Source organism: Molossus molossus, unplaced genomic scaffold, assembly GCF_014108415.1.
Source record: "Molossus molossus isolate mMolMol1 unplaced genomic scaffold, mMolMol1.p scaffold_m16_p_10, whole genome shotgun sequence".
Lineage (NCBI taxonomy): Eukaryota > Metazoa > Chordata > Mammalia > Chiroptera > Molossidae > Molossus > Molossus molossus.
The window spans coordinates 100,773,779-100,799,564 of NW_023425345.1; the positions used below are offsets into that span (position 1 = coordinate 100,773,779).

Consider the following 25,786-nt stretch of genomic DNA (forward strand, 5'->3'; position numbering starts at 1 on the left):
GACTTCTCTTCCCCAGGCATAGTTTTCCAAACCTCCAAAGTTTGACTGGATATATGACATTTCCTTTGTGTTCTTTGTGGGAGGTCAGTCAGACATCCTGTCTCTAATGTCACCTTTAGCCATCTTGACTCTATATTTTGGTTCTTTTGGTGTTTAAGTCAGATACAGCTCTTAGCTAATCGATGCCATTAAGAGCTACCAATCTAAAGGTATGATTATTTACTGTGTACTTGGAACTGTATACATCATCATCATAGTTTCTATTTATTGAAAATATGTCCTGTGCCAACTCTGTCATAACAATAACAAACAAAATTTACTTTTACTTCATTAAAACAATAAACACATCTTAATTACCTACCATGAACCAGACATTTTGCTATATTCTAGAGAAAATAAAAATGAACAAAACTTAGTTCTTAACTTTGAAAAATGTATACATAATAGGTACAAAGTGATTCATAAATATGCAACATAAATGGTATGAATGCCACTGGATATAAATTAGCACCTCTGATTGAGGTGTTCAGGGTAGGCTTCATGAAGATGTCATTTGAATTGGACTTTGAATTGGACTTTGATGGATGAAAAGAGTTTTGATTATGACAATTTTGCCACATTGGATGCACATAATGTTCTTTAAGTCAGAAGTAGAGATGCTCAACAGAGCAACAAAACAGGAGCCACTGGTCAATGTAATAGCCAATTTAGGAAAACAAGTCAGACTTTTATGTAAGAAACAGGAAGCAAATAAATGGTATGCCTTCATTTCGTCAAATGGGTGAATCTAAAAACTCTACAGATTTATTTATTCAGTGGTGAATTGGATTAAAGTTCTATTCCATGCTCTTCCCTGGGCAATATGGTGCTTGTATGTAAATGGCAAGATTGCAAGCCCCTTGAGATCAACATCATCATGAACTCTGCTCCACAACCCTCATCAACCAATGAAAGAGAAGATGCAAGTCCTGACACTCATCATCCAGGTTCTTGGAGTACATTGCAAGTTCTTGCAAAAAGTAACTCACTGTGCAGTTTTACTTGACCCTTCAAGGCCAATGTTCCAGCAGAACTATAAAACCACCTGAGTTTGCATTTCTAAGCTCCAGGAACTGGAGCTCTTTGAATCTATCATAACATGAAAAAAATTAACTGATGCAATTTTACAGACTGAGGAGAGCTGATCATTCTGCAAGTCATAAGTCAATACTGCAGAGAGTCAGCAGTAACTATCAACTTAGCTTCATAAATTCACAAACATTGCAAGCTCCCTCTTTTCCTCACTCCCTAAATCCCCTTTGCCATTGTCTCGCTTTATTTGGACATTTGCTTACGTACTGAGTTTGCTGTCTGTAGGCGCAGCTCTAGACACAGAGGACTCAGTAATGAATAAGGCAGAATTACTGCTCTCCAAGAGCCCATAGTGCAGTGAGCAAGTAAGAAAGTCAGCAAATTTACTACAAAGTGGTGAGTGCCAGAGCAGAGGCATGCACGAGGTGGTATGAGAGGAATAGAGAAGAGGTCCAAGAGCATCAGAAGGCGCTTTCCAGAGCAGCTAATCCTTGAGTTAAATGTTAATAACAAGCAAATACAAATCAAGTGGCCAGGGTAAGAAAATAACATGTACAGCCCGGCTGGTGTGGATCAGTGGTTGAGTGTCAACCTGTGCACCAATGGGTTACCGGTTCTATTCCCGGTCGCGGGACATGCCCAGGCCAATCAATGTTCTCTGTCATCGATGTTTCTATCTCTCTCTCCCTCTCCCTTCCTCTCTCTCTAAAATCAATAAAGAAAGAACTAAAAAAAAAAAATAAAGTAACATGTACAAAGTTGCTGAGGCTTATCATGAACTGTCAATAGATCAGTATAGCTCACACCAGGGATACGTTTAGGGATATAGCAGGGCCAGAAACTAGAAAGCTAGGCAGGGTCTAATCATGAAGGTCTTGGCTTAATAAAAATATAGCCACGTATTGCCATATACATCCTCTAAGTCAAAATTGTGTCTAATCTACACAACTTTCCTTTGGTATGGCATGATCCCATACCAAATATCAAAATGTATTATCAAGCAATCATAACTTGGGTGGGAAAGATAAACAGGTCATTGTGAGCAAAGAGAGAATCTAAAAACAGAACCACACAAATATATGGAAACTTAGCATCTGACAGAACTCAGTGGGAAGAGAATAGATTACTGAGTAAATGATGCTGGGGTAATTGGCTATTTATATGGTAAAAATCAGATATCTACCTGAAACCATACACATACCCCTCTTTCCCAAAAAATTCAGATGTATTAAAGACCTAAATGAGAAAAAACAAAATTCTAAATAGATCTTTTAAACATATATACTTTTTTAATTTTTAGAAGAAAGTATGTAAGGGGAATACTTTATATCAGAATAAGAAACAAATTTTTAAACAAGTAACAGAAAGGACAAATAATAATGAAAAATATTGATAAATTTTACTACATTATAATTTTTAAGGCTTTTGTATTAAAAACTCACCATAAACAAAGTTTAAAACTTCAAGGAAAGAGGGAAGATTTGTGACATATTTAACCAACAAAACATCAATATCCAAAACATTAAACAAAACCTAAAATCATTGAGAAAAAGACAAATAGGCTAATAGAAAAATGGGCAAAAGACCTGAACCGGCAATTCACAGGAAAACAAACCTGAATGGCCAATAAAAATGGAAAAAGATGTCCCACCTAACTAGTAATCAAAGAAACATAGATTAAACCCTCAGTTAGATACCATTTCACATCGATCAATTTGCCATCAATTGAAACATCTGGAGTTCTGGTCAAAATGGCAGAGTACATAGACACTGCACTCACCTCCTCCCATGACCACATCAAAATTACAACTAAATTATAAAACAAGCAACCTGGATAACCATCTGAAGACTAGCTGAACAGAAGTCCTATAACTAAGGATATAAAAAGAAATGACGTTAAGAACAGAAAATGGGGAAGAGATTCAAAATAAGCTGGCCCCACACCTGTGTGGCAGTTGAGAATCCTGAGGGATATCTCAGCTCCAGAGGTTTTCCCTGAAGACTGAGGGTTCTCAGCCCGTTGCCAAGCACCCCAGCTGAAACACCAGTGCTGAGAAGAGGAACCCACCTAACTCTTGGCTGTGAAAACCAGCAGGGATTCCATCTGTTTGAGTGAGACAAAAGGCTTCTAGAAACCCAGGTGCCCTCTTAAAGGGGAAACACACAAATTCTCACTCTCAGGCACTCACCTTGGGCTCTGGTGGAGGGACAGTGGCTTGAGGGGTGCCAGAGACAAACAGAGAAAAACTGAGTTGTGTGGCTTTGAGGCAAGGGCTGGAGGGACAGCTGCCATTGTCCCTGTGTTGAGCCCTCTCTCCATGTGACCAAATCTAAATCTGCATTAGCTACATGAACTCCACTGCTTCCAAAGGTCTGCAGGTCTCAGGCAGTGACAGCTGGCCTTGGTATGCCCTGAGATTTTTGTTGTGTAGCTTCATGCCCAGCTAAGATGCCAAATCTGAATCTGGTTACTGGTGAACACCACTTACCCTACTCCTAGGGACTCCCTGAAACCCTGCCTAATCCAGCCAGGGCTCTTTCAGTGGCAGAGCCTTATGGGTAGCTGGTAGGCAATGGTAGAGCACAGGGTCCCTTGGGTCTTTTGCTGACCTGCCCCAGGCCAACTACTGGGGGCAGCCAGCCTTAGATCACAACATGGCCCCACCCATACACATTCAGGCCCAGCACATGCAGCTACCAACTCCAGATCACTTGGTAGCTACTAACAGATAGCCCCGGACCTGTCATAGGCATCACCTGACACTGACCAGCCCTAGACACCCTCCCAAGAGGCCCCAGAACCAGCATACCTAGTTGCCATCTTCAGACCAAAACAGAGAAACATCTAATTAGCTCCACAAGCAGAACACACAAAGGGAGGTCTCAGCAGGCACCAGCCTCCACTGGGGCAAATCCTGCTCTGTGGAGTCAGCCTATGACAGCAGTTCATACACTATGGTTGGAGCCAATCCTCACAACCAGCTGGCCTGAGGGTGCCACCCACTGATGTGGAAACAGACATCAAGGCTCAGCTGTAACAGAAAGGCATACACAATCTTCACAAGACACCCTCCTGGAAAACCCAGCTCAGGTGCTCAAGGATACTGTGCCACTGGGCCCAAAGGACACCTACTACATAAGATCACTCTGCCAAGATTGGGAAGCATAGCAGGTCTACCTAATACATAGAAACAAACACAGCGAGGCAGCTAAAATGGAGAGACAAAGAAAATGTCCCATATAAAAAGAACAGGAAAAATTTCCAGAAAAAGAACTAAATGACATGGAGGCAAGTAATCTACCAGACACAGAGTCCAAAATACTGGTTAAAAGGATGCTCATGGCTGTAATACATTCAATAAAGACAAGTTAAAAAAAAAAAAGGATGCTCACAGAACTTAGAAAAAAAATAGATAAACTCAGTGAGGATGTCGACAAAGAGATAGTAAGCATAAAAAAGGACATATAGACCATAAGAAAGAATGAGTCAGAAATAAAAAATAAAATAACTGAAATGAAGAATAAACTGGAAGGAACCAACAACAGATTACATACAGCAGAGGATCAAATCAGTAATTTGGAAGACAAAGTAGCAGAAAACAATCAGAACAGCAAAAATAAAAAATAATTTTAAAAATAAGAATAGTCTAAGGGATCTCTGGGATACCATCAAGTGTAACAACATTGGCATCATAAGGGCACCAAAAGGAGAAGAGAGAGAGCAAGGGATTAAAAACCTATTTAAAGAAATTATGAATGAAAACGTCCTTAATCCAACAAAGGACAAAGACGTACAAGTCCAGGAAGCATAGAGTGTCCCAAATGAGATAAACTCAAAGAGACTCACAGAAAGATATATCATAATTAAAATCATAAAGGTGAAAGACAAAGAGAGAATCTTAAAAGGAGCATGAGAAAAACAGAGACCTACAAGGGAGCTCTCACAAAACAGTCAGATGATTTTTCAACAGAAACTTTTCAGGCCAGAGGGGATTGGCATGAAATATTCAAAGTGAAGAAAAGCAAGGACTTACAATCAAGACTACTCTATCCACTAGGTTATTCATTTAAAATTGAGGGAGTGATAAAGAGCTTCCCTGACAGCAATCACCACCAAACCAGTACTACAAGAAATATTAAAGAGCCCGGTGAATGTGGCTCAGTGGTTGAGCATTGAACTATGCACCAGGAGGTTGCCAGCTGATTCCTGGTCAGGGCACATGCCCAGGTTGAGGACCCAATCCCCAGTGGGGGGCATGCAGGAGGCAGCCAATCGATGTTCTCTCATCGATGTTTCTGTCTCTCCCTCTCCCTTCCTCTCTCTCTAAAATCAATAAAGAAAAAAAAATTGTTAAAAATGTTAAAAAAAACTTCTTTAAGAAGAAAGGAAAAGGAACATAAATATGAATAATAAAATAGTAATAACTACATATCTATCAATAATTACTTTAAGTGTGAATGAATTAAATGCTTCAATCAGAGTAGCTGAATGGATAAGAAAACAAGTCCCATATATATGCTATCTAAAAGATATCCACTTCAGATCAAAACACACATGCAGACTGAAATTAAAGGGTTGGAAAAAGATATTTCAGCCCTGGCTGGTTTGGCTCAGTGGTTGGAGCATTGGCCTGTGGACCAGAGAGTTCTGGGTTCGGTTCCCGCTAGGGGCACATACCAAAAAAAAAAAAAAAAAAAAAGAAAAGAAAAAGATATTTCATGCAAATGGGAAAAAAAGCTGGGGTAACAATACTTATATCAGACAAAAATAGACTTTAAAACAATGGCTATAATAAGAGATAAAGAAGGACATTATATAATGGTGAAGGGATCAATTCAACAAGAGGATATAACACATATAAACATTTATGAATCCAACACAGGAGCACCTAAATATATCAAGCAAATATTGATGGACATAAAGGGAGAGATATACAGTAATACAGTCATAGTAGGGGACTTTAACATCCTATTGACATCAATGGATAGATCTTTCAGACAGAAAATTAACAAGGGAACAGTGGCCTTAAATGACACATAAGACCAGATGGATTTAATTTATATTTTCAGAGCATTTCACCCTAACGCATTAGAATATACATTGTTTTCAGATGTACATGGAACATTTTTCCAGATAGACCACATTAGGTCACAAAACAAGTCTCAATAAATTTAAGAAGATTGAAATCATCTCAAGTATCTTCTCCAACCACAGTGATGTGAAACTAAAAATCAATTCTAAGAAAAAGCTGAAAAACACACAAACACATGTTACTAAATAACATGTTACTAAACACTGAATGGGTTAACAGTGATATCAAGGAAAAAATCAGAAGACGCCCTGAAACAAACAAAAATGAAAACACAATGACCTAAAATCTATGGGATACAGCAAAAGCAGTCCTAACAGGGAAATTCATAGTGATACAAGCCTACCTCAAGAAACAAGAAACATCTCAAGTAAACAATCTAACCTTACACCTAAGGAAACTAGAAAAAAACAACAGACAAAGTTCAAAGTGAGTAGAAGGAAGAAAACAATAAAGATTAGAGCAGAAATAAACAAAATAGAGTTTAAAAAAAATACAAAAGATTAATAAAACAAAGAACTGGTTCTTTGAAAATATAAACAAGATTGATAAACCTTTAACCAGACTCATCAAGAGAAAAAGAGAGAGGAGTCAAATAAATAAAGCCAGAAATGAAAGATAAGTGAAAACTGAAACCACAGAAATAAAAAGAATTATTAGTAGTATTTTTAAAACTCAGCGAGGATATATTTATTGATTTTAGACAGAGAAGAAGGGAGAGAGAGAGAAAAACAGTGCTGCGAGAAAGAACCATCAATCAGTTGCTTCCCATACGCACCCCGACTGGGTATTAAACCTGCAACCTAGGTACATGCCCTGACCAGGAATTGAACCCACAACCTTTTGGTGTATGAGACAATGCTCCAACCAACTATATTTCGAGCTGGAGAAATACAAATAATTATTTTTAAATGCTACAAACAATTATATGCCAACAAATTATACAATCTGGAAGAAATTGATAAATTCTTAGAAACATATAATCTTCCAAGACTGAATCAAGAAGAAACAGATAATTAGAACAGATTACTACCAATGAAATCAAATCAATAATCAAAAAACTTCCAACAACAAAAAAAAAGTCCTTGACCAAATGGCTTCACAGGTGAATTTTGTCAAACATTCAAAGAAGAATGAACACCTATCCTCTAGTCCATAAAATTCAGAAGGAGAGAAGGCTCCCAACCTCATTTTATGAGGCCACCTTTATCATGATTCCCAAACCAGACAAAATCATTACAATTATAGGCCAATATCCCTGGTGAAAATTCCCTATATCCCTAGATGTAAAAATTCTCAACAAAATATTAGCAAACCAAATTCAGCAATATATTAAAAAGATCATACACCATGACCAAGTGGGATTTATTCCTCGGATATAAGTTTGGTTCAATGTTCGCAAATCATTTAGCATGATACACCACATTATTCATTTTATCAAACAAAATGAATGATAAAAACCATATCATGTCATATTAATAGATGCAGAATAAGCATTTGAAAAAATCCAGCATCTGTTTATGATAAAAATTCTCAGCAAAATTGGAACAGAGGGAACATACCTCAACATAATAAAAGTCATATATGACAGACCCACACTAACATGGCAATGAGAAAAAGCGAAAAGTGTTTTCCTTAAGGAACAATACAGGGTTGTCCACTTTCACCACTTTTATTCAACATAGTATTAGCAGTCCTAGCTACAGCAATCAGACAAGGAAAAAATAAAAGGCATCCAAGTTGGAAAGGAGGAAGTAAAACTGACATTATTTGCAGATGACACAATACTGTATATAGAGAACGCTAAACATTCCACCAAAAAACTATTCAAACTGATAAATTCAGTAAAGTAGCAGGATAAAAAATTAATATTCAGAAATCGGTGACATTTTTATACACCAATACTGAACTATCAGAAAGAGAAATTAAGAAAACAATCTCATTTACAATTGCATTAAAAAAAATAACTAGGAATAAATTTAACCAAAGAGGTAAAAGACCTGTATTTGGAAAATTATAAGACACTGAAGAAAGAAATTGAAAAAGATACAAATAAATAGAAGCATACACCACAGTCATGGATAGGAAAACTTAAAATCATTAAAATATCCATACTATCCAAAGCAATCTATAAATCTAATGCAATCCTTATCAAAATATCAATTGGCCCTGGCCGGTTTGGCTTAGCGGTTAGAGCGTCGGCCTGCGGTCCTGAGAGACCCGGGTTCGGTTCCTGCTGGGGGCGTGTACCTCGGTTGCAGTTTGTCCCCGGCCCTGGTCAGTTGTGCAGGTGGCAGCCACTTGATGTGTCCCTTTCATGTCGATGTTTCTCTCTCTCTCTTTCTGTTCCTCTCTCTCCCTCCCACTCTACCTGAACAAAAAAATGGAAAAATGTTCTCAGGTGAGGATAAAAAAAATATATATATATCAATTGTATTTTTCACAAAACTAGAATAAATAATCCTAATATTTATATGGAACCACAAAAGAAGTCAAATACCCACAGGAATCTTGAAGAAGAAGAACAAAATTGGAAGTATTACACTACCTGATATCAAACCATACAACAAGCCTATAGTGATCAAAACAACATGGTACTGGCACAAAATCAGACATATAGATCAATGGAACAAAATAGAAAGCACAGTCAATATATGGTCAGTCAATATATGACAAAGGAGGTAAGAATATACAATAGGGTAAAGACAAGCCTATTCAACAAATGGTGCTAGGAAATTTGGAAAGATACATGCAAAAAATGAAACTAGACCACCTTCTTACACCATATACAGGAATAAATTCAAAATGGATTAAGGACTTAAATGTAGACCCAAAACCATAAAACTCCTAGAAGAAAACATAGGCAGTAAACTCTCTGACATTTCTCTTAGTAATATTTCTTCTGATATATCTCTTTGGGCAAGGAAAACAAAGGAAAAAATAAACAAATGGGACTACATAAAACTAAAACTTATTTGCACAACAAAGGAAACCATCAACAAAAAGACAACCTACTGAAAGGTAAAAAATATTTGCCAATGATACACCTGATAAAGGGTTAGTATCCAAAGTTTATAAAGAACACCATAATAATCCAATTAAAATTAGGCAGAGGACCTGAATAGACACTTCTCCAAAGAGGACATACCGATAGCTAATAGACATATGAAAAGGTACTCAATGTCACAAATCATCAGAGAAATGCAAATTAAAACCACAATGAGATACCACCTCACACCTGTCAGAATGGCTACCATCAATAAATCATCAAAGAAGTATTGGCAAGGATATGGAAAAAGGGCACTCCCACTGATGGTGGGATTACAAATTATTGCAGCCACTATGGAAAACAGTATGAAGGTTCCTTAAAAAAGTAAAAATAGAACTACCTTATCACTCAGCAATGGCACTTCCAGGTATATATCTAAAGAAATCCAAAACACTAACTTGAAAAGATATATGCACCCCTGCATTCATTGCAGCATTATTTACAATAGCCAAGATATGGAAGCAGCCCATGTGCCCATCAATAGATAAGTGGACAAAGAAGGCATGGCACATATATCCAATGAAATGTTACTCAGCCATAAAAAAAAAAAAAAAAAATCTTATCATTTGCAAAACATGGATGGACCTAGAGGGTATCATGCTAAGTGAATTAAGTCAGACAGAGAAAGAAAACTACCATATGATTTCACTTATACGGGAAAATCTAAAGAGCAGGCCTGCCAGTGTGGCTCAGTGGTTGAGCATCATCCCATCACAAAGAGGTTGCTAGTCAGATTCCCAGTCAGATTCGATCCCTGATCGATGTTTCTCTCTCATCAATGTTTCTATCTCTCCCTCCCTCTCCCTTCCTCTCTCTCTAAAAATCAATAAATAATGGAAAAATCTAAAGAACAAAATAAATAAACAAACAAAACAAAAACAGACTTATACTGAGAACAAACTGAGGGTTGCCAGATGGGAGTGGGGTTGGGAGGATGGGTGAAAAGGTGAAGGGATTATGTCCAAATTGGTAGTTATAAAATAGTCATGGGATGTAAAGAGCAGCATAGGGAATATAGTGAATAATATTGTCATTACTATGTATGGTGCCAGGTGGGTACTAGAATTATTGGGGGGAATCACTTTATAAATTATATTATTGTCTAACTACTGTGCTATATACTTGAAACTAATATAAAATGATATTAAATGTCAACTCTAACTAAAAAATACAATTATTATTATTTTTATCCTCACCTGAGGATATATTCGCATTTATCTTCAGATAGAGCAAGAGGAAGAGAGAGAGAACTATCAACGTGAGAGAGACACATCGATTGGTTGTCACCCACACAACCCCAACCGGGGCCAGGGACAAACTGCAACTGAGGTACGTGCCCGTAGTGGGAATCAAACCTGGGATTCTCTGGTCTGCAGGCAGATGCTCTAACCACTGAGTAAAACCAGCCAGGGCTAAAAAATACAATTAAAATAAATAAAAAATAAACTTACAGAGGACATCAAGATATATTACTCTTTAAAAAGAAATTAATTCAAATTTACTTACAGATATCTGTACAATTATGAAAATCTTATTCATGTAAATGTTTTTGTTTTTATAAAATCTGATAATACCAATTATGGGGAAATGGGAACTCTTATTCACTGCTGGTTAAAATGTAAACTAAACAATTGTGTGATACTTGGTAGTGGTGAAAAGGGGATTACCTTGTAACCCAGCAAAGTGATATGTGCACACCGTGTACACACAGCTGTGTCTCATGTGCACTGTAGCCTTTGTAGTACCGAAAGAGTCAAAACCACCTATCTATTCTAAAGCAAAGATGTAAAACTTTTAAATCTGTGGCTTTTTTTATACAATGGAATATTATACAGTTAAAAATAAACTCCATCTTGCCCTGGCTGGTTTAGCTCAGTGGTTAGAGTGTCATCCCGAAGACTGAAGGGTCACAAGTTTAATTCCCAGCCAAGAGTGTGTACCTGAGTTGTGGGTTCAATCCCCAGTCCCCGTTGGGTCATGCTTGAGGTGACCGATCGGTATGTTTCTTTCACATGGATGTTTTGCTCTCTCTCTCTCTCTTTCTCTCTCCCTCCCTCTCTTCCACTCTATCTAAAAAATCAGTGAAAAAGTATCCTCAGGTGAGGATTGGAAAAGAAAAAAATAAACTCCATCTACATGTGTCAACAAGGATAAATATTGAAACATTGCTGAACAGAAAAAAACAAGTTGAAAAACTATATATACCATATGATACAAATTTATCATTTTTAAACCGACAAAACAATGTTATATATTCTATAGAGATACAAACCCTATGTAGAGAAAGCACAAAAGCAGTCATAAGAATGACACACACCAGCTGCAGGATAGCGGTGCCTCTGGAGAGTGGAAGAAGGAAGGGATAAGCTGTACATTTCATTCATATGAAAAAGACGGTGGGAGATCTAAAGCAAATATGGCAACATGTTGACATCGGATTATCTTAGTGGTGGGTACATGGCTCATATTTTTTCTGTCCTTTTAAAATATTTTTTCATCACAATGAAAAAATTGAACTAAAAAGAGAGTCCTTTTTAAAAGGTGAATTCCAGCCTGGCAGGTGTGGCTCAGTGGATTGAACATTGTCCCATGGACTGAGAGGTCCTGGTTTGATTCCCTGTCAGGGCATATGCCTGGGTTGCTGGCTTGATCCCCAGTAGGGGGCATGCAGGAGGCAGCCAATAGATGTCTCTCTCTCACATCAATGTTTCTATCTCTCTCTCCCTTTCTCTCTCTCTAGAAAATCAATAAAAAATTTTAAAAAATAAAAATAAATAAAAGGTGAGGTCCTCAGTAGAGCAGAGCTTGTATCAAAGGAATAGGGCCATAGAAAACAAGTAGCAATAGATTAAGGCATTAAAGAAACTAAAGGAGGCAACTATGAATAAGTATGGGCAGGAGATTTGGATGGTGAGAAAAAAGAATAAGGGTAGTAACTGACCTAGTTTTGAGAGAAGGGAATTAAATAACAAGGGTAAAGAATGAGATTTTGAGGGGCCTGATGGTGGTGCATCTACATCTGTGCCATTTGTTATGGTGCAATGTGAGGGCAAGTCATAAAGAAGAACTTTGCTTGTTGATTTGGACACCCCCTCACCCCATCTCCTCTCCTCCATGTGACAGAACGAGGAGACTGTGCAGGTGATGTTAGCTCATCAACATCCTGGGCACTACCCTCTCATCTCCACAATTACACATCTGTCTCCTTGGCTGCCATCCAAGTCCTTTGGCTTTATTTGTTCATAGTATTGGCCTTAAATTGCAATTTGAGTAATAGAAAAATTGGTTGAGCCCTGAACAGTTTGGCTTAGCGGTTTGAGAATCAGCCTGCAGACTGAGCACTACCCAGTTTTGGGTTTGATTCCGGTCAAGGGCACATATGTCGGTTGCAGCTTGGTCCCTGATTCTGGTTGGGATCGTTCGGGAGGCAACCAGTCAATGTGTCTCTCTCACATTGACATCTCTTTCCCCCCTCCCACTCTGTTTGAAAATGAATGGAAAAATATCCTCAGGTGAGGAGGGAGGGAGGGAGGAAAATTGGTTGAGGTTCAGGTCTGCTGCAAGAGGTGATTATGGGTAACAAGACAGCTGCTACTACAAACATTCACTGCCCCGACCACCCACGACCCAACCACGCTTCTACTTTCTGTGAGTGCCACCGATATCATATCTTAAACTTTTCAAAGCTTCAAAACTTCACCTAAATTATCTCAGTTGACCTCAGAGCAATACCATGACATAGGCAAAGCAGGTATCATTCTTATCTTACTAACGGGGAACTGCACCGAAGGATTCATGGGTTAGCCAAGGCTACCGGGGAGAACTCCCATTGTTTCCCTGTCCTCTGGGCTTAGAACACTTGAAACCCTTTAGGACTCGGTCTGTCCCTGTATGCAGTAAAGCACCGATTCCTTTAGGTTGTTTCCTCAAAGCGTCTGTTTCCATTTCTTCTCCATTTCCTTTCCCACCCGCTGCCTGAGTTACAACTGGTGAGCTGGACTTGCAGATGCCACTTTTTTCCTCATTCCTGTCTACCCTGCATGATCCTTCTAGACTAAACTTCCTTAAACATTGCTTTCATTATGTCATTTCCCTGCTCAAAAATCTCTGTGACCCTCTCTGTCCTTCTACGTTGAATGGAAGCTCCTCTGCCAGGATTTCAAAGGTCTCCTTAATCTGAACTCACCTTTTCAAAACTACTCAAAGCAGGTGCTTTAAAAATAAAAATGGCTACCAAACACATGAAAGAATGTGCAAAGAAACGCAGATTAAAACAATGATCTTCATCTATAAAATTAGCAGTTTTGCCCTGGCCGGTTTGGCTCAGCGGTTAGAGCGTCGGCCTGCGGTCCTGAGAGACCCGGGTTCGGTTCCCGCTAAGGGCACGTACCTCGGTTGCAGTTTGTCCCCGGCCCTGGTCAGTTGTGCGGGTGGCAGCCACTCGATGTGTTCCTTTCACGTCGATGTTTCTCTCTCTCTCTCTCTGTTCCTCTCTCTCCCTCCCACTCTACCTGAACAAAAAATGGAAAAATGTCCTCGAGTGAGGATAAAAAAATAAAATAAAAATAAAATAAAATAAAATTAGCAGTTTTGTGTTTCGTATTTTTGGTGCTACTGCTCAGTATTGGCAGGAGGGTGATAAAATAGTCTTGTACCCTCTGCTGTTAAAGTGTTCACTGGTATGGCATTTTTGGAAAGCAATTTGGTTATGTGAATGAAGAGCCTTTGACCTAATCTGTTTCTGGAAATCTATACTAAGGAAATAATCTGAAATACAGAAAAACCTTTATGTCTAAAGATATTAACTGCACTATTATTTATAGTTATGAGCAATTAGATATATAATCTAATGCCAATCAACGTAATGAATAAATAAAATAAAATAAAAATAAAATAATACCCACACACAATGAATAACTATATTAAAAGTATGTAAGACCCAGCCCAGGGCCACCCCTCCGGCTCCACCCAGCCCCTGGCCTTGGTGGCTTTCTTCCCTGCCTCCACCCTCGGAGAGCTTTGCATGTCCCACTATCTGGGCAGGCAGTGGTGGAGGTGCCAGGCTTCCCGCTGCCTCAGGGCAGAGCACTAACCTGACCATGGGCACACCTGTGGCAGCTGCCCCAATAAAAGCAATTCCATTCCTTAAAAAAAAGTATATAAGAGCATGAGGAAATCCATTTGCTCTGATATTGGGGAGTGACTAATCAGTATTTAATAATTAAGAGAAACCTTACATTTCACTACTGAATTTGTTTACTTTCTCTACCAACACACCTTTCTCTCTCTCTCTGCAAAACTCTAAAATCCCCTTCTCTTCCTGAATTTAAATGGATAAGTACCACTTATTTATTGAGAATATATATCATCAAATTATCTAATTTACATGTCCCTTTATACTCTGCTATCCTTCCTGTTCAGATAAATTAACTATCGCTATTCCTACCCAAGGACAATTTGCCCACAGAATTCTATCCCCTCACTTCTTCAGACATTTCACTCCTGACATTCCTTGTGTTCCCTGATTATCAATTAACCTCTCCCCACCCCTCCTCAGACTTTTCCTATTAATACAAGAGTACACTATAAAATTTCACATTTTGAAAAAGAATTCATTCTTTGGCCTCAGGTTGTTCTTCAGCTACCTCCTTGAAAGTGTTCTCTCTTCATCATCTCCTGTTCCTCTAGGTGACATTAATCACGCGCTTGCTCCCACACATCACCGGAACGGCTCACTGTCACATCCAGGGTCAGTGTCTGTTCGCCTTCATCCTCAGCAGTACTGCAGAGCTGCCCTCTGTCCTTTGGGAATGCTTTCCTTGGGTTCTGAGACTCCCACGCTCCTGTTTTCTTGCCACCTCAGGGGCTGCTCCTTCTTGGTCACTGTTGCTGCTTCCTCTTCCTCTAAGTTCCCATGCTCACCCTTCAGACTTGCTCTCGTCTCTCTCCGGACTCTTGTCCAATGGAGCATACTTCCATCCCCATGGCCTCGCATGCCTTCTGTGTGTTGATTCCATGTAGCTGCCTCTAACCCCGCTCTCCTGCCTGGGCTCCCAGTGAAACCTCCTTTCAGATGTGTAATAGGCATGTCAACCCATGTGCAAAACAGAACTCTTTATTTCCCTCCCTCGAACCTGCTCCTCCACAGGAAAGGTACTACTATTCTCCCATGTGATTCAGCATTCAAATGATTAATGTATTACTCATTTTCATGTATAACATTCTAATCCATAAGCAAGCTGATTGGTTCTGCCTTCAAAATGATCCCCCCAACCACCAATTCTTATAACTTCCAACACAGTGTCTCTAGGACAAAGCCACATATCCTTCATGGACAACTTCAATAGCTAGCTAACTGTTCTCCCTGTTTCCACCCTGGTCCCCAAGCAGTCTTATAGCCCTCCACTGGCTTTCCTCTGTGATTAGAATGAAATCCTAACTCTTTACAGGGCTCTCATCTGTCTTGGTGTTTGTTGTACTCTAGTCACGGGAGTCTTTTCACTATTCCATAAACTCATTCTTGCCCCGGGGACATGATGTTTGCGACTCTCTACACCTAAAATGCCCTTTTCTAGACCTTCACATGGCTCCCTTTCCCATCTTTCAGGTGTCTGCACAAACGTCACCTGCTCAGAGACCTTCATGAAACCCACTATCTAAACAGTTTCCTCACCCTCCTTAACCCACGATCCCCTTGACCTGCTTTATTTCCTTCTCAGACTCTTTAGCTACTTGCTATTACATTATTTGTTTGTAATTCTCCAAAACCCTAATGTAAGCCCTTTGTAGGCAAGGATTTATTTGCCTTGCTTATTATTGTATCACCAGCATCTAGAATAGCACCTAATAATGGTAGGAGCTCAAAAAAATTTATTATGTGAACGAATCAACTGTGTCACAATATCTACTTAAAAGACTAAAGGAAAAAGATCTGAGGGATAAGATTGTAGGTTTGTTTGTTTTACATTTTCTTTATGCTTTCCAACATTTTTCAAATTGTCTAAATTGAATACATTGTAATCAGGAAGAATACAAACTATTTAAACTAACAGAATGTATCCACAGTCTGCTCAGGCCCATTTGTCACTCTCCCAGAACAAGCACTCAGTGCCTGTTCATCTCAGCGTGGCGCCTGCCTTTCTCCGTTCGCCTCTGCTCACCCTTTAAATCCCTAGGCCAGCCTCCTTCATTCCTCCATGCCGCCTGCCCTGAGTATCCCGACCCCTGCTGACCTCCCTGCCTGCCCAGATTTTGCATTTAATTGTGTATGCTGTGCCACATGTATTCATTCCTATTCAACACTTTTTGTTTGCTGGTGTAGGTGTGGGTCAGAGAGAGAGAGGATATGTATATGTGTGTGGCATGAGTTAATTGTCCGTCCTCAGCAGATACCATCTTAGCCTGCCCTTCCCACACACTAGTCTCTCACATAGACGAATGAATGGCAGAGTGATCACTCAATAAATATGTGGTGATAGCACTTGGTGTTGAAGCTGCTGAGCCTCGGAGCCGGGTCTGGAGACTCCTGGTGCTCCCATGACACCACACTCCATAGTGATACTTCAGCTTCTACTTATCACACACTTTCTATGTGCCAAGCACTAACCATTCACGTTCCATTTATGAAATAGAAACTGCTTTCACATTCATCTTAAGACCGAGGAAACTGAGATGCAGAACGCTTAAGTAACTTGTCGAAAGTGACAAAACTTGGAGCATAAGGCCTAGATGAAAACAGAGCCAAGCTCCCTGCCACCGTGTCTGATGAAACATGGTTTCCTTCGACCCCTAGCCGCGGACGTGCTTTCGTTCCAACTGCGCGCTCTCGGTCAATCTGTTTCCACGTTGCTAAAATGGAGACCATAATACCTTACAGATGGTTCTGAGCTCAGGAGAGAAAGCGTCTCCCGTCTTGCCCAGCACGCAGCAGGCACTGAGCAAATCACAGTTATTGTTAGAAAGGCTCCGGGATACCTGCCCCTCCGAGTTCGGCGTGGCAGCCCCATCATTTCTTCTGCTCAGTGAATGGCCCTGGTCAGATGCATCCCCGAAGCTGGGGGTTAGAGCACCAATGGGGTGGTGAAGGTGCTATTGAAAAGCCTGGACCAGGAAAAACAAATAAGCAGCCCTGCCCCAGGTTAGCCCAGGCTCGGATTTCCTTGTCTGAATGCATAATGATAGGAAGGGGGTTGTGTTACAAAAGGAGCTGTTTTTGTTTGTCACCCAGGCCCACTAATCTAAACATCTCTCACTTCTCAGGAATTATTTTGGGACCAGGAAGCAGCACGCTGTTTATTGAAAGAGTCACAGAAGAAGATGAAGGCGTCTATCACTGCGAAGCCACCAACCAGAAGGGGTCCGTGGAAAGTTCAGCATACCTCACGGTTCAAGGTAAACAGCCGCTTCAGAAAGCTACCAGAAACTGCTCAGACATCTATTTCCCTGTTTGTTTAACTTTTCACCTCCCAGTCTCCTGCTGCCCCTCCTGTCTGTGCCTGTCCCTGGCCTCCTACCCCTGCGCCTGCTCATCTGGGAAAGCCTGTCTGCTTCCACTCGGCAGGGCGGAAGGTGAGGACACTGGCTGGCCACCCTTGAGAGCCCCGGTGGAACACAGGCTCCGGGGCAAGGTGGGAGGCTAGTTCCCGGAAGAAAGCCAGCTGCTGCCAGCACCATGACACTGGCCCACATTGTGACGGGGTGGCCACACCTGTGAGGAAGAAATCCAAGACGGAAGATGATGAGCGTGGATGGGGAAAACAACCACACACTGGAAACTGTTCATTGTTTTCCATTTCCAATTCCCACAAGTTAGACCGAACTTCCCCATTTTTCATAGGCTGCTGTTTAACACGAAGCAGCTACATCTCAGAAAGAAGCAACACAGTAAACAGACCACATGGACTTCAGATTGTGTGTTGAGCAGCAAAATCCAAAGAGGCCAAATCCTATGCTGGGCTGTGGCCATTTGGCTTCCATTTAGAAAATAGTTTAGCCCTCCGCTTCAATTCTCCGATACCAAGAATCACCCCAAACAGCAGTTACAGCATCATACATTACTAAGTTGGCCCTCTTACGTGTAACTATCTGTGACACTGAGGGCTCACATGTGACGAGGGGATCTGTTTAGTAGCCCAGTTCCAGATGTCCCCAGTAGACTTCAGAATATGTACGTATTTTGCGGGGAGAACCTGGCAATATACACCAGTTCTTTTGCCCTGGAAACTTCCAGAGCTTACAGGTCGTAACTCTGAGATTTCAGACACCTTTAAAAAAGAACACCAACCTCCTTTCACAAGGAAATGATTTTAGAGTTTCCTGAAAAATCTGAAAGTACGCTTTCAGAGAAAGTCGGGGGCAGCGTTCCCACACACTTTCAGTGGTGGCCTTTTGTGTCTCCCAGATAATCCTTGTTTTAAAGTATTATTTCAACTTTTCTGCTTACACAGGGATAAAAGGGTTTATTAAGTGTGAATCTCTCCTTAACACCTCCTTCTTCAAAGGACCGTTAATGTACCACTTAACAAGGCCTCCAGAGGGGACTCTCAGGGGCGGCTGCAGCAGGCCAGGGAGGGACCCCATCTGAGACAGGGGTAGCAGCAGAGAGCAAGGAAGACACCCAGTCCTCAGTCCAGAAGGTATTTCCCCCATAGCCTCACAACAGCCCTGCAGCACACATACAGCAGTTCTTACAGAGCCCGGAGAGGAATGAAATGACCACCTAAATGGTACGGCCATGGAATGCAGATTTACAATGACCTCCAACCCACCACAGTGCTGCCCTCCCTTGCCAGGTGTGGGCACCCGCTTTCTGCCGAATGTGGGTTGGCTCGGCTGTGAACAGAGCCTGGGAGGTCTTTTGTCTGGGCTCCTCCCTGTTTCATCCAAACCCTGCTTATCGTGCAGGCCAGTGGAGATGCTGTCTGTCCTGTGCTGTCCTCCAGGGCAGCAGCCGAGTCAGACGTTCTCACGCTCTGCTCTCCACACCACAGTTCCTGAGTCTTTAGCCTGACTCCTTTCATTCTGCATTTTGTTATTATTTAGTCACTGATATGCTTTTCTTCCCTACTGAATTGGAAACTGTGTCTGACGTATCTTTGTATCTCGTACCCATGCCCAGCACTTAGCAGGAGACTAATATATCTTGAGTACCTTTATATGCTAGACACTTGATACACTTACCCCTTTAACTTCCTAAGAGTCCAAAGAAGTATGTGGTATTATCTTCAGTCTATGCCCTGGCCGGTTTGGCTCAGCGGTTGGAGTGTCAGCCTGCGGTCCAGAGAGACCTGGGTTTGGTTCCCGCTAAGGGCATGTACCTCGGTTGCAGTTTGTCCCCGGCCCTGGTTGGGTCGTGCGGGTGGCAGCCACTTGATGTGTCCCTTTCATGTCGATGTTTCTCCCTCACTCTCTCTTCCTCTCTCTCCCTCCCACTCTATCTGAACAAAAAATCGAAAAATGTCCTTGGATGAGGATTAAAAAAAAAAAAAGAATGGCAGCTGCTTCCAAACTCTCTGTTTAAAAACTGTGTTCACCGAGGAAACAGATTAGCTGACCTGGAACACGGTGCCCATTTCTGAGGGGAGCATAGGTCAATGAACCATAGTCCTCACAGGGGCATGAGACACATTGTAAGGCTATGAGGATAGTTAGTCTAAAAAGGAGACGACTTTGGCTGTCATGATCGTTTCCTTCAAATACTGAAGGGGTTTTCAGGCTGAGGAGACATGTAGTTCACTCTGACACACCAAAGGAGAACCGAGGGAGCGAGATGGAGGCCTCAAGGCAGCAGGCTTCAGCTCCCTCACGGAGCTCGTCATTCTGAAGGGGAACTTTTTTGTTTTTGAAAGTTGATATTACGTGGGTCTTATAAGTCAGAATCTCAAATGAAAGTACTTCGGGCTCACTGAGTAAAAACTGGATCCTTGGATGCTGGTCAGAACGGCTGAATGCAGTACCTGCTCGGTAAGTTGATCACTGACATTATATTCCTGCCCTAGAGTCTAAGGCATTATTCTTCTCACCCTGGTGACTGTGAGACGCCCCCTGGCTTTGGCCTGATTTCCTGATAGATGCAAATAGACCCTTCCCACTGACCTATCTTGTCAGGTTGAGTTTAGGAAATGAAACCAGGCGAGTAAGTTGTGTCTGTGGCTATGTTTAACAGATTTGAAGAGGTTCGTGAATTAGACAGGAAGGAAACTGTCTGCTCTTTTTATTTCCTTTGAAAAAGGATTCTTATACTCATAGATAAAACAATGTGTTATTTTTGTATCTGAAAAGGATGAGTGGACTGTGGAGTCAAAGTAGCTTCTTTAAATAATCATGGGCCTTGTTTGGTTTGGACCGCACACAAGCACAGCTCTCAGAGAAGACGTTCTAATATTAAAAACAACAACAAAACCGTTACTAACCAAAATAATTTTTGGAATTAACATAGCCTTCAACAGCCCATGGAACTCAGTGGGACTGTTACAATGAAAGTGTGGTGCATTTTTATCCAGGGACTTAAGATAAACTGTATTTCGTAATTATTATTGAAAGTAATAATCACAGTATGTATAAACACATCGTTACAACAGATTTCAGCCTTGCTATTGAAATGCTATTTCTATCGCATTTATAATTACTCAGGAGAAAACAACTTGAGGAATAACTACCATTTTAAACATTTTTTGAGGATGACTGAAACAAAAATCATGACAAGCATGGGAAGACTGCCTCAGGGTCCTGCAGTCCCAACACTTGAAATGACATTAAAGGTGTGATTTGTAAATTTTGTGCCGCAATAATTGTACATTAACACATTTCAGGAAAGGGTTCATACAGCAGGAAGTGCACGCTATGTTTAATAACATTCCAAGAGTAAAAAATAGGAAAAGATCAAAACAGAAGTGTCTTGGACACCCAGCCACTCCTTATCACCTTTGGCCAGCTTTCGGTTCTCCTTTCTCCTCTGGTCCCCAACTGCCCTCCAGCCCAGCTCCTCTCTTCCTGACTCTGCCCCCATCCCATCCCATGGCTCTCCTGGCACTAGGAAGGATGTGATCAACTAATTCACATGATGATGTTGGTGATTGGTGCTGGTACTTCAGAAGGGTTTCCCAAGGAGAAAATAGTGCTCCAAACAGAGAGCTGAACTGACTTCACAGGAGGCCAAGGGATGGGATATGGCTGTCTTTGACTGCAAACATACAATGACATAAAGCTATTCTTGATCAGAATTCAAAAAATGATGACGGAATTAATTCAGTTATAATACCCTATGCTTATTAAACATGCAGTGAATTCTTTAAAGTACATAAAGTGCACCTACTTAGACATCTTCATCTAATGAGGATTTTCTCTATTTACACGTGAGAACCTGAGGCTCAGAGGGGTGGAGGACTCTGTCCAGGGTGACTAAACGAGGTAGCGGCAGAGCTGAGAACTGGATCCGTGCCTAAGCACCTGCGCGATTCCCTCTTGGCTCCAAGGCAGCAGAGCTGAGTGGGGGAGGGGACCCCCTCTGAAGCAAGGTGCACCATTTCTCCTGAACTGTGTAACCTTGGGCAAATTACTTACCTCCCTGGTGCTTCAGTTTGTTTATCTACAAAATAGACGTTAATAATGGTAATCCAACCCGGCTGGTGGCTCGGGGGACTGAGCAGTGTCCCAGGGACTGAGAGGTCCCCGTTCAATTCCCGGTCAGGGCACATGCCTGGGTCGCAGGCTCGGTCCCCAGTAGGGGGCATGCAGGAGGCAGCCGATCCATGCTTCTCTCTCACATCGATGTTTCTAGCTCTCTCCCTTCCTCTCTCTATAAAAAGTCAATAAAAACATATTTAAAAAATAATAATAATGGTGCCCTGGCTGGTCTTGCTCAGCGGTTAGAGCATCGGCCCACGGACCAGAGAATCCCAGGTTCAGTTCCTGCTAAGGGCGCATACCTTGGTTGAAATTTGTCCCTGGCCCCGGTTGGGGTCGTGTGGGTGGCAGCCAGTCAATGTATCTCTCTCACATCAATGTTTCTCTCTCTTCCTCCCGCTCTATGTGAAGATAAATGCAAAAATGTCCTCGGGTGAGGATAAAAAAAGAAAAGAAAAGAAAAATAATGGCAATTCAACCTTATAGGGTTGGTGTAAGGATTAGTACATTTAAAACAGTATCTGGCATATAACAGAAATTTAAAATATTAGTTAACATCAATATTTGTTAATATGATAAACCAAATCCTATTTCAACAAAACCTATGTTGTAGTTTTCCTAGTCACCCAAATGGTGTTCCAAATCACAAAATTCCTATTGGACCTAAGGATTTAACTTGCTGCACTAAAAGTGTGTTACAGAACTGAAGAACATAAAAGCAATTTTAAATATGCTTACCTAAAGTTACTCTTGAAAATGTACTTCAAATTTAATCCTAATACAGTACTTCCACATATCACTGTCCTTCAGAGGGTTCCAAATTGGTGTACATAAATTGGTGTCCTAAAACACTTCACAGACAGTATGAAGGCCAAGTTTAATATTCTAATAAGCCTTAGAAAAATTGCACCATCTTGGAACCACAAATCATATGGGAGTGATGTCCTGAGACCCTGTACTAACTCCTAGTCACTGTCAAACCCCACCCACCTTTCCGCTGGCCTCCCTGTGCCTGCCCTGAGCAGCTGGGCTATTCCATGCACTGCCGTCAGCTGTCATCAGCAAGCTCACGCTGGGTACAGTCAGGCTAGTGGGTGGATGTTTGACCTCTGAGAAAACATCTAGAGCTGTAAAGGAAGAGATGTCGCTGACTTAAGCCTAAGGTCATCCTAATGGTTACTTTTCAAATAAAAGACAGATATTGAGCTATCAGATGAGACAGAGTACAGAACCATTACATCTTGTAAAATTCTTATTTTAGTATTCAGTAAGCAGGAATAGATTAAATAGGTCTTTCCTTTCTAATAAATGTTAAATGTGTAAGTGCACACAAACACATGAGGAATTTTGCCTGAGTAAGGACTGTGGAATTACTTTGGGGGTCAGCTTCCTGCCCCTTGGAATGCACTGGGAACATTCCTGCAGTGGGAGGGGCCTGTCCCAGGGCACTCCATGAAGGAGGCATCTGCAGAGGTTTTATGCAGACGGGCCTCCCTCCAGATACTATCAGCATCTCCAACAGCCAAAGGGCACTGTGCCCTCAGCAGGGCCCAATCAGATTCCACAAAACTTATTTACGACATAAGCAAAGAAGTGTGTGTGTGTACAGGAAGGCAGCATCAGACCTCTCACTGTGGGGGCTGAAACCCAAACTTATATTAACTTGAGCTTACAATATTCCCATGTAGAGGATGTATATTAAGAAAAAAAGGCAATCATACTTGGAAACTTCTTCAAGGAGGTTATTCTCAGTATCATGAGGTTCAGGGAAACTGAAGGAAGCCAAATTCATTATTCACTCCACTAATATTTGCAGGATGCCTACTAGGTGCCAGGTATTCTTTTAAACACCAGAGAGGTATTGTGAACCACAGAGAACCACAGTCCTACAGCCTGCTTCTTCATTCTGAACTCTGAACATACTTACTAGTTGAACATACCTACCAGTTCAGACCTGAACACCAGACTGTGAGCTCCAGGCCATGCCCTTTTATTTACCACTATACACCAGCACCCAGAACAGAACATGGGATACAGGGGTGCTCCTATTGGGTTAACATACATGAACAGGAATTTGACCCCGAATGCTTTGAAAGCTTCATGAAACTCTTTGGAGACAAAGCAAAACATAATATATCCACTAATTCACCCATCTGATGAGACAGAGGTAAATAAGATGTGGCCTCAGCCTCCGGAAAGCTTTCATTCCAGTAGAGAAACAGCAAAGGCCAAAGCATAGGGGTGCAGAAGGGCTGGCACAGTTAAGAAACTACAAGTGTTTTGATGTGACTGGAGCAAGCAGGAGGATAGCAGGAGATGAAGCTGAAGAGATGGGAAAGGTTGGGCAGACAGATCTAAGGATTTTTTTTTTCATCCTGACAGTGACAGGGGAAGGTAGGGTTGGGGGGATGACAAAGATGGAATTTAGGCAGAGGAGTAATAAGATTACATTTGTGATTTGGGAAGATCACTCTGGCTACAGAGTGGAAGAGAGACTGGAGGGAGTTAAGGCTGGCTAGGAAGGTACTGCAGGTGTCCAAGTGAGAATTGATGAGGACTTGATTTAAGCAATGATTGTGAGGAAGGACAGGAGGTGACAATCCCATGAGCCATGGAAGTGTTGTCGGTGGAAGTGGAGAAAAAGAATTTCCTGAAGCCCTCATGGGAGGATAGGATTTCGTGGAAAGCCTTCCTGATGATGTAAAATTAAGGAGGTTCCCCTCCAAGGTCCCATCTCTGTCCATCTCACCATGAAAGAAGGCCAACTGTGTCTCCAGCAGGGCCAGAACTAAGGCCACTGCCCATAGTTTCTGCTCCATATTTGCACAGTCCAGCCCAGCATCTGGCTAGCTCAGCACGTTCCCAGCTGTAGTCCATTGCATGTGGAGTTCGCATGGCTATGGGCCACGTGGCTACTTAAGGTCACATGGCTATGGAGAGAGAACATGTGAGTGCATGGGTCATGGAGCAAAAGAGAAGAGGAGCAAGAGAGTGAGAATTCTTGGTCTGGGGATTTTAACCAGGAGCTTCTTCAAACTGGCCGATTAACTCTCCAAGATTTTGCACACTTCTGATGGGCTTCACCCCTTAGCCAATCCATTGTTCCCAGGCTAGACTGACAGGCAAGCACCTCCCCTGGGCCCCCCGACTTCTACTGCACATGTGCCTATTTCCCCCTTCTCCCCTCAACAACCCAGTCCTGGAGGGAGGGTGTCCATCCCTTTGTAGGGACAATGCTGTGATTTTCTGGGGGTGAAGCTACAGCTTCCTGGTGAAACAAACAAGCTTATGCTTCCCAGCTGAATATGCTCAACTATAGCTGACTTTCCCTTTGCTCTCTTCCTTGATTAATATTAACCAGCCAATTACAATGACAACAGAAGTAGAATGGGCAGAACCTTGTGATGGACTGGATAGAGAGAAAATGTCAGTTTTCCCTCTAAACTAAAAGATACCCCGTAGGGACTCTGGCCTACAGGAAGTATATGTACTTGGTGGCTGAATGGATAAGAGAGGAGGAGGGGCTCAGGTTTCTAGCTGGTTATTTGCTGTTGTTCGAGGCAGAGGACCTTCACACTGATGCTCAGATTCTCTGTGGTCTGGTCTTGCCCTGGGTCTTCCATTATATTGCCATCAGTCCCTTACCATTTCCCAACGCTGAGTCTTAACTTATACTGTCCCTTCTGCCTTACAGTACCCTCTCCTCTGTCTTCACCTCATTAGGTCAAATCCAGTTCAAATGTCACCTCTTCAAAAAAATGTTAGATTCCTTCGACCTCAGATACTCTTTTTTTAATCTCATTTCTTTGTATTTGCCTTAAGTTTGTTGGTTTGGTTGAGTGAGGGCCTTGAGAGGGACAACTTTCCCTCATGCATCTTCCTATCCCCTCCAGCCTGGACCGTCCCCTGGGGGAGGACTCAATACATCGTTGTTGAATTGAAACAAAGAGCC

General features: G+C 41.6%; 1 protein-coding gene across 1 annotated transcript in view; it reads left to right on the forward strand.

The window, feature by feature from the left end:
• FLT1 (fms related receptor tyrosine kinase 1) overlaps positions 1 to 25,786 on the forward strand; it is a 176,573-nt gene that overhangs the window by 111,540 nt on the left and 39,247 nt on the right. The window contains exon 15 of the mRNA XM_036251787.1: positions 17,470 to 17,601. Coding sequence (XP_036107680.1) covers positions 17,470 to 17,601 — 132 coding nt within the window. The remainder of the gene's footprint in view (positions 1 to 17,469; positions 17,602 to 25,786) is intronic.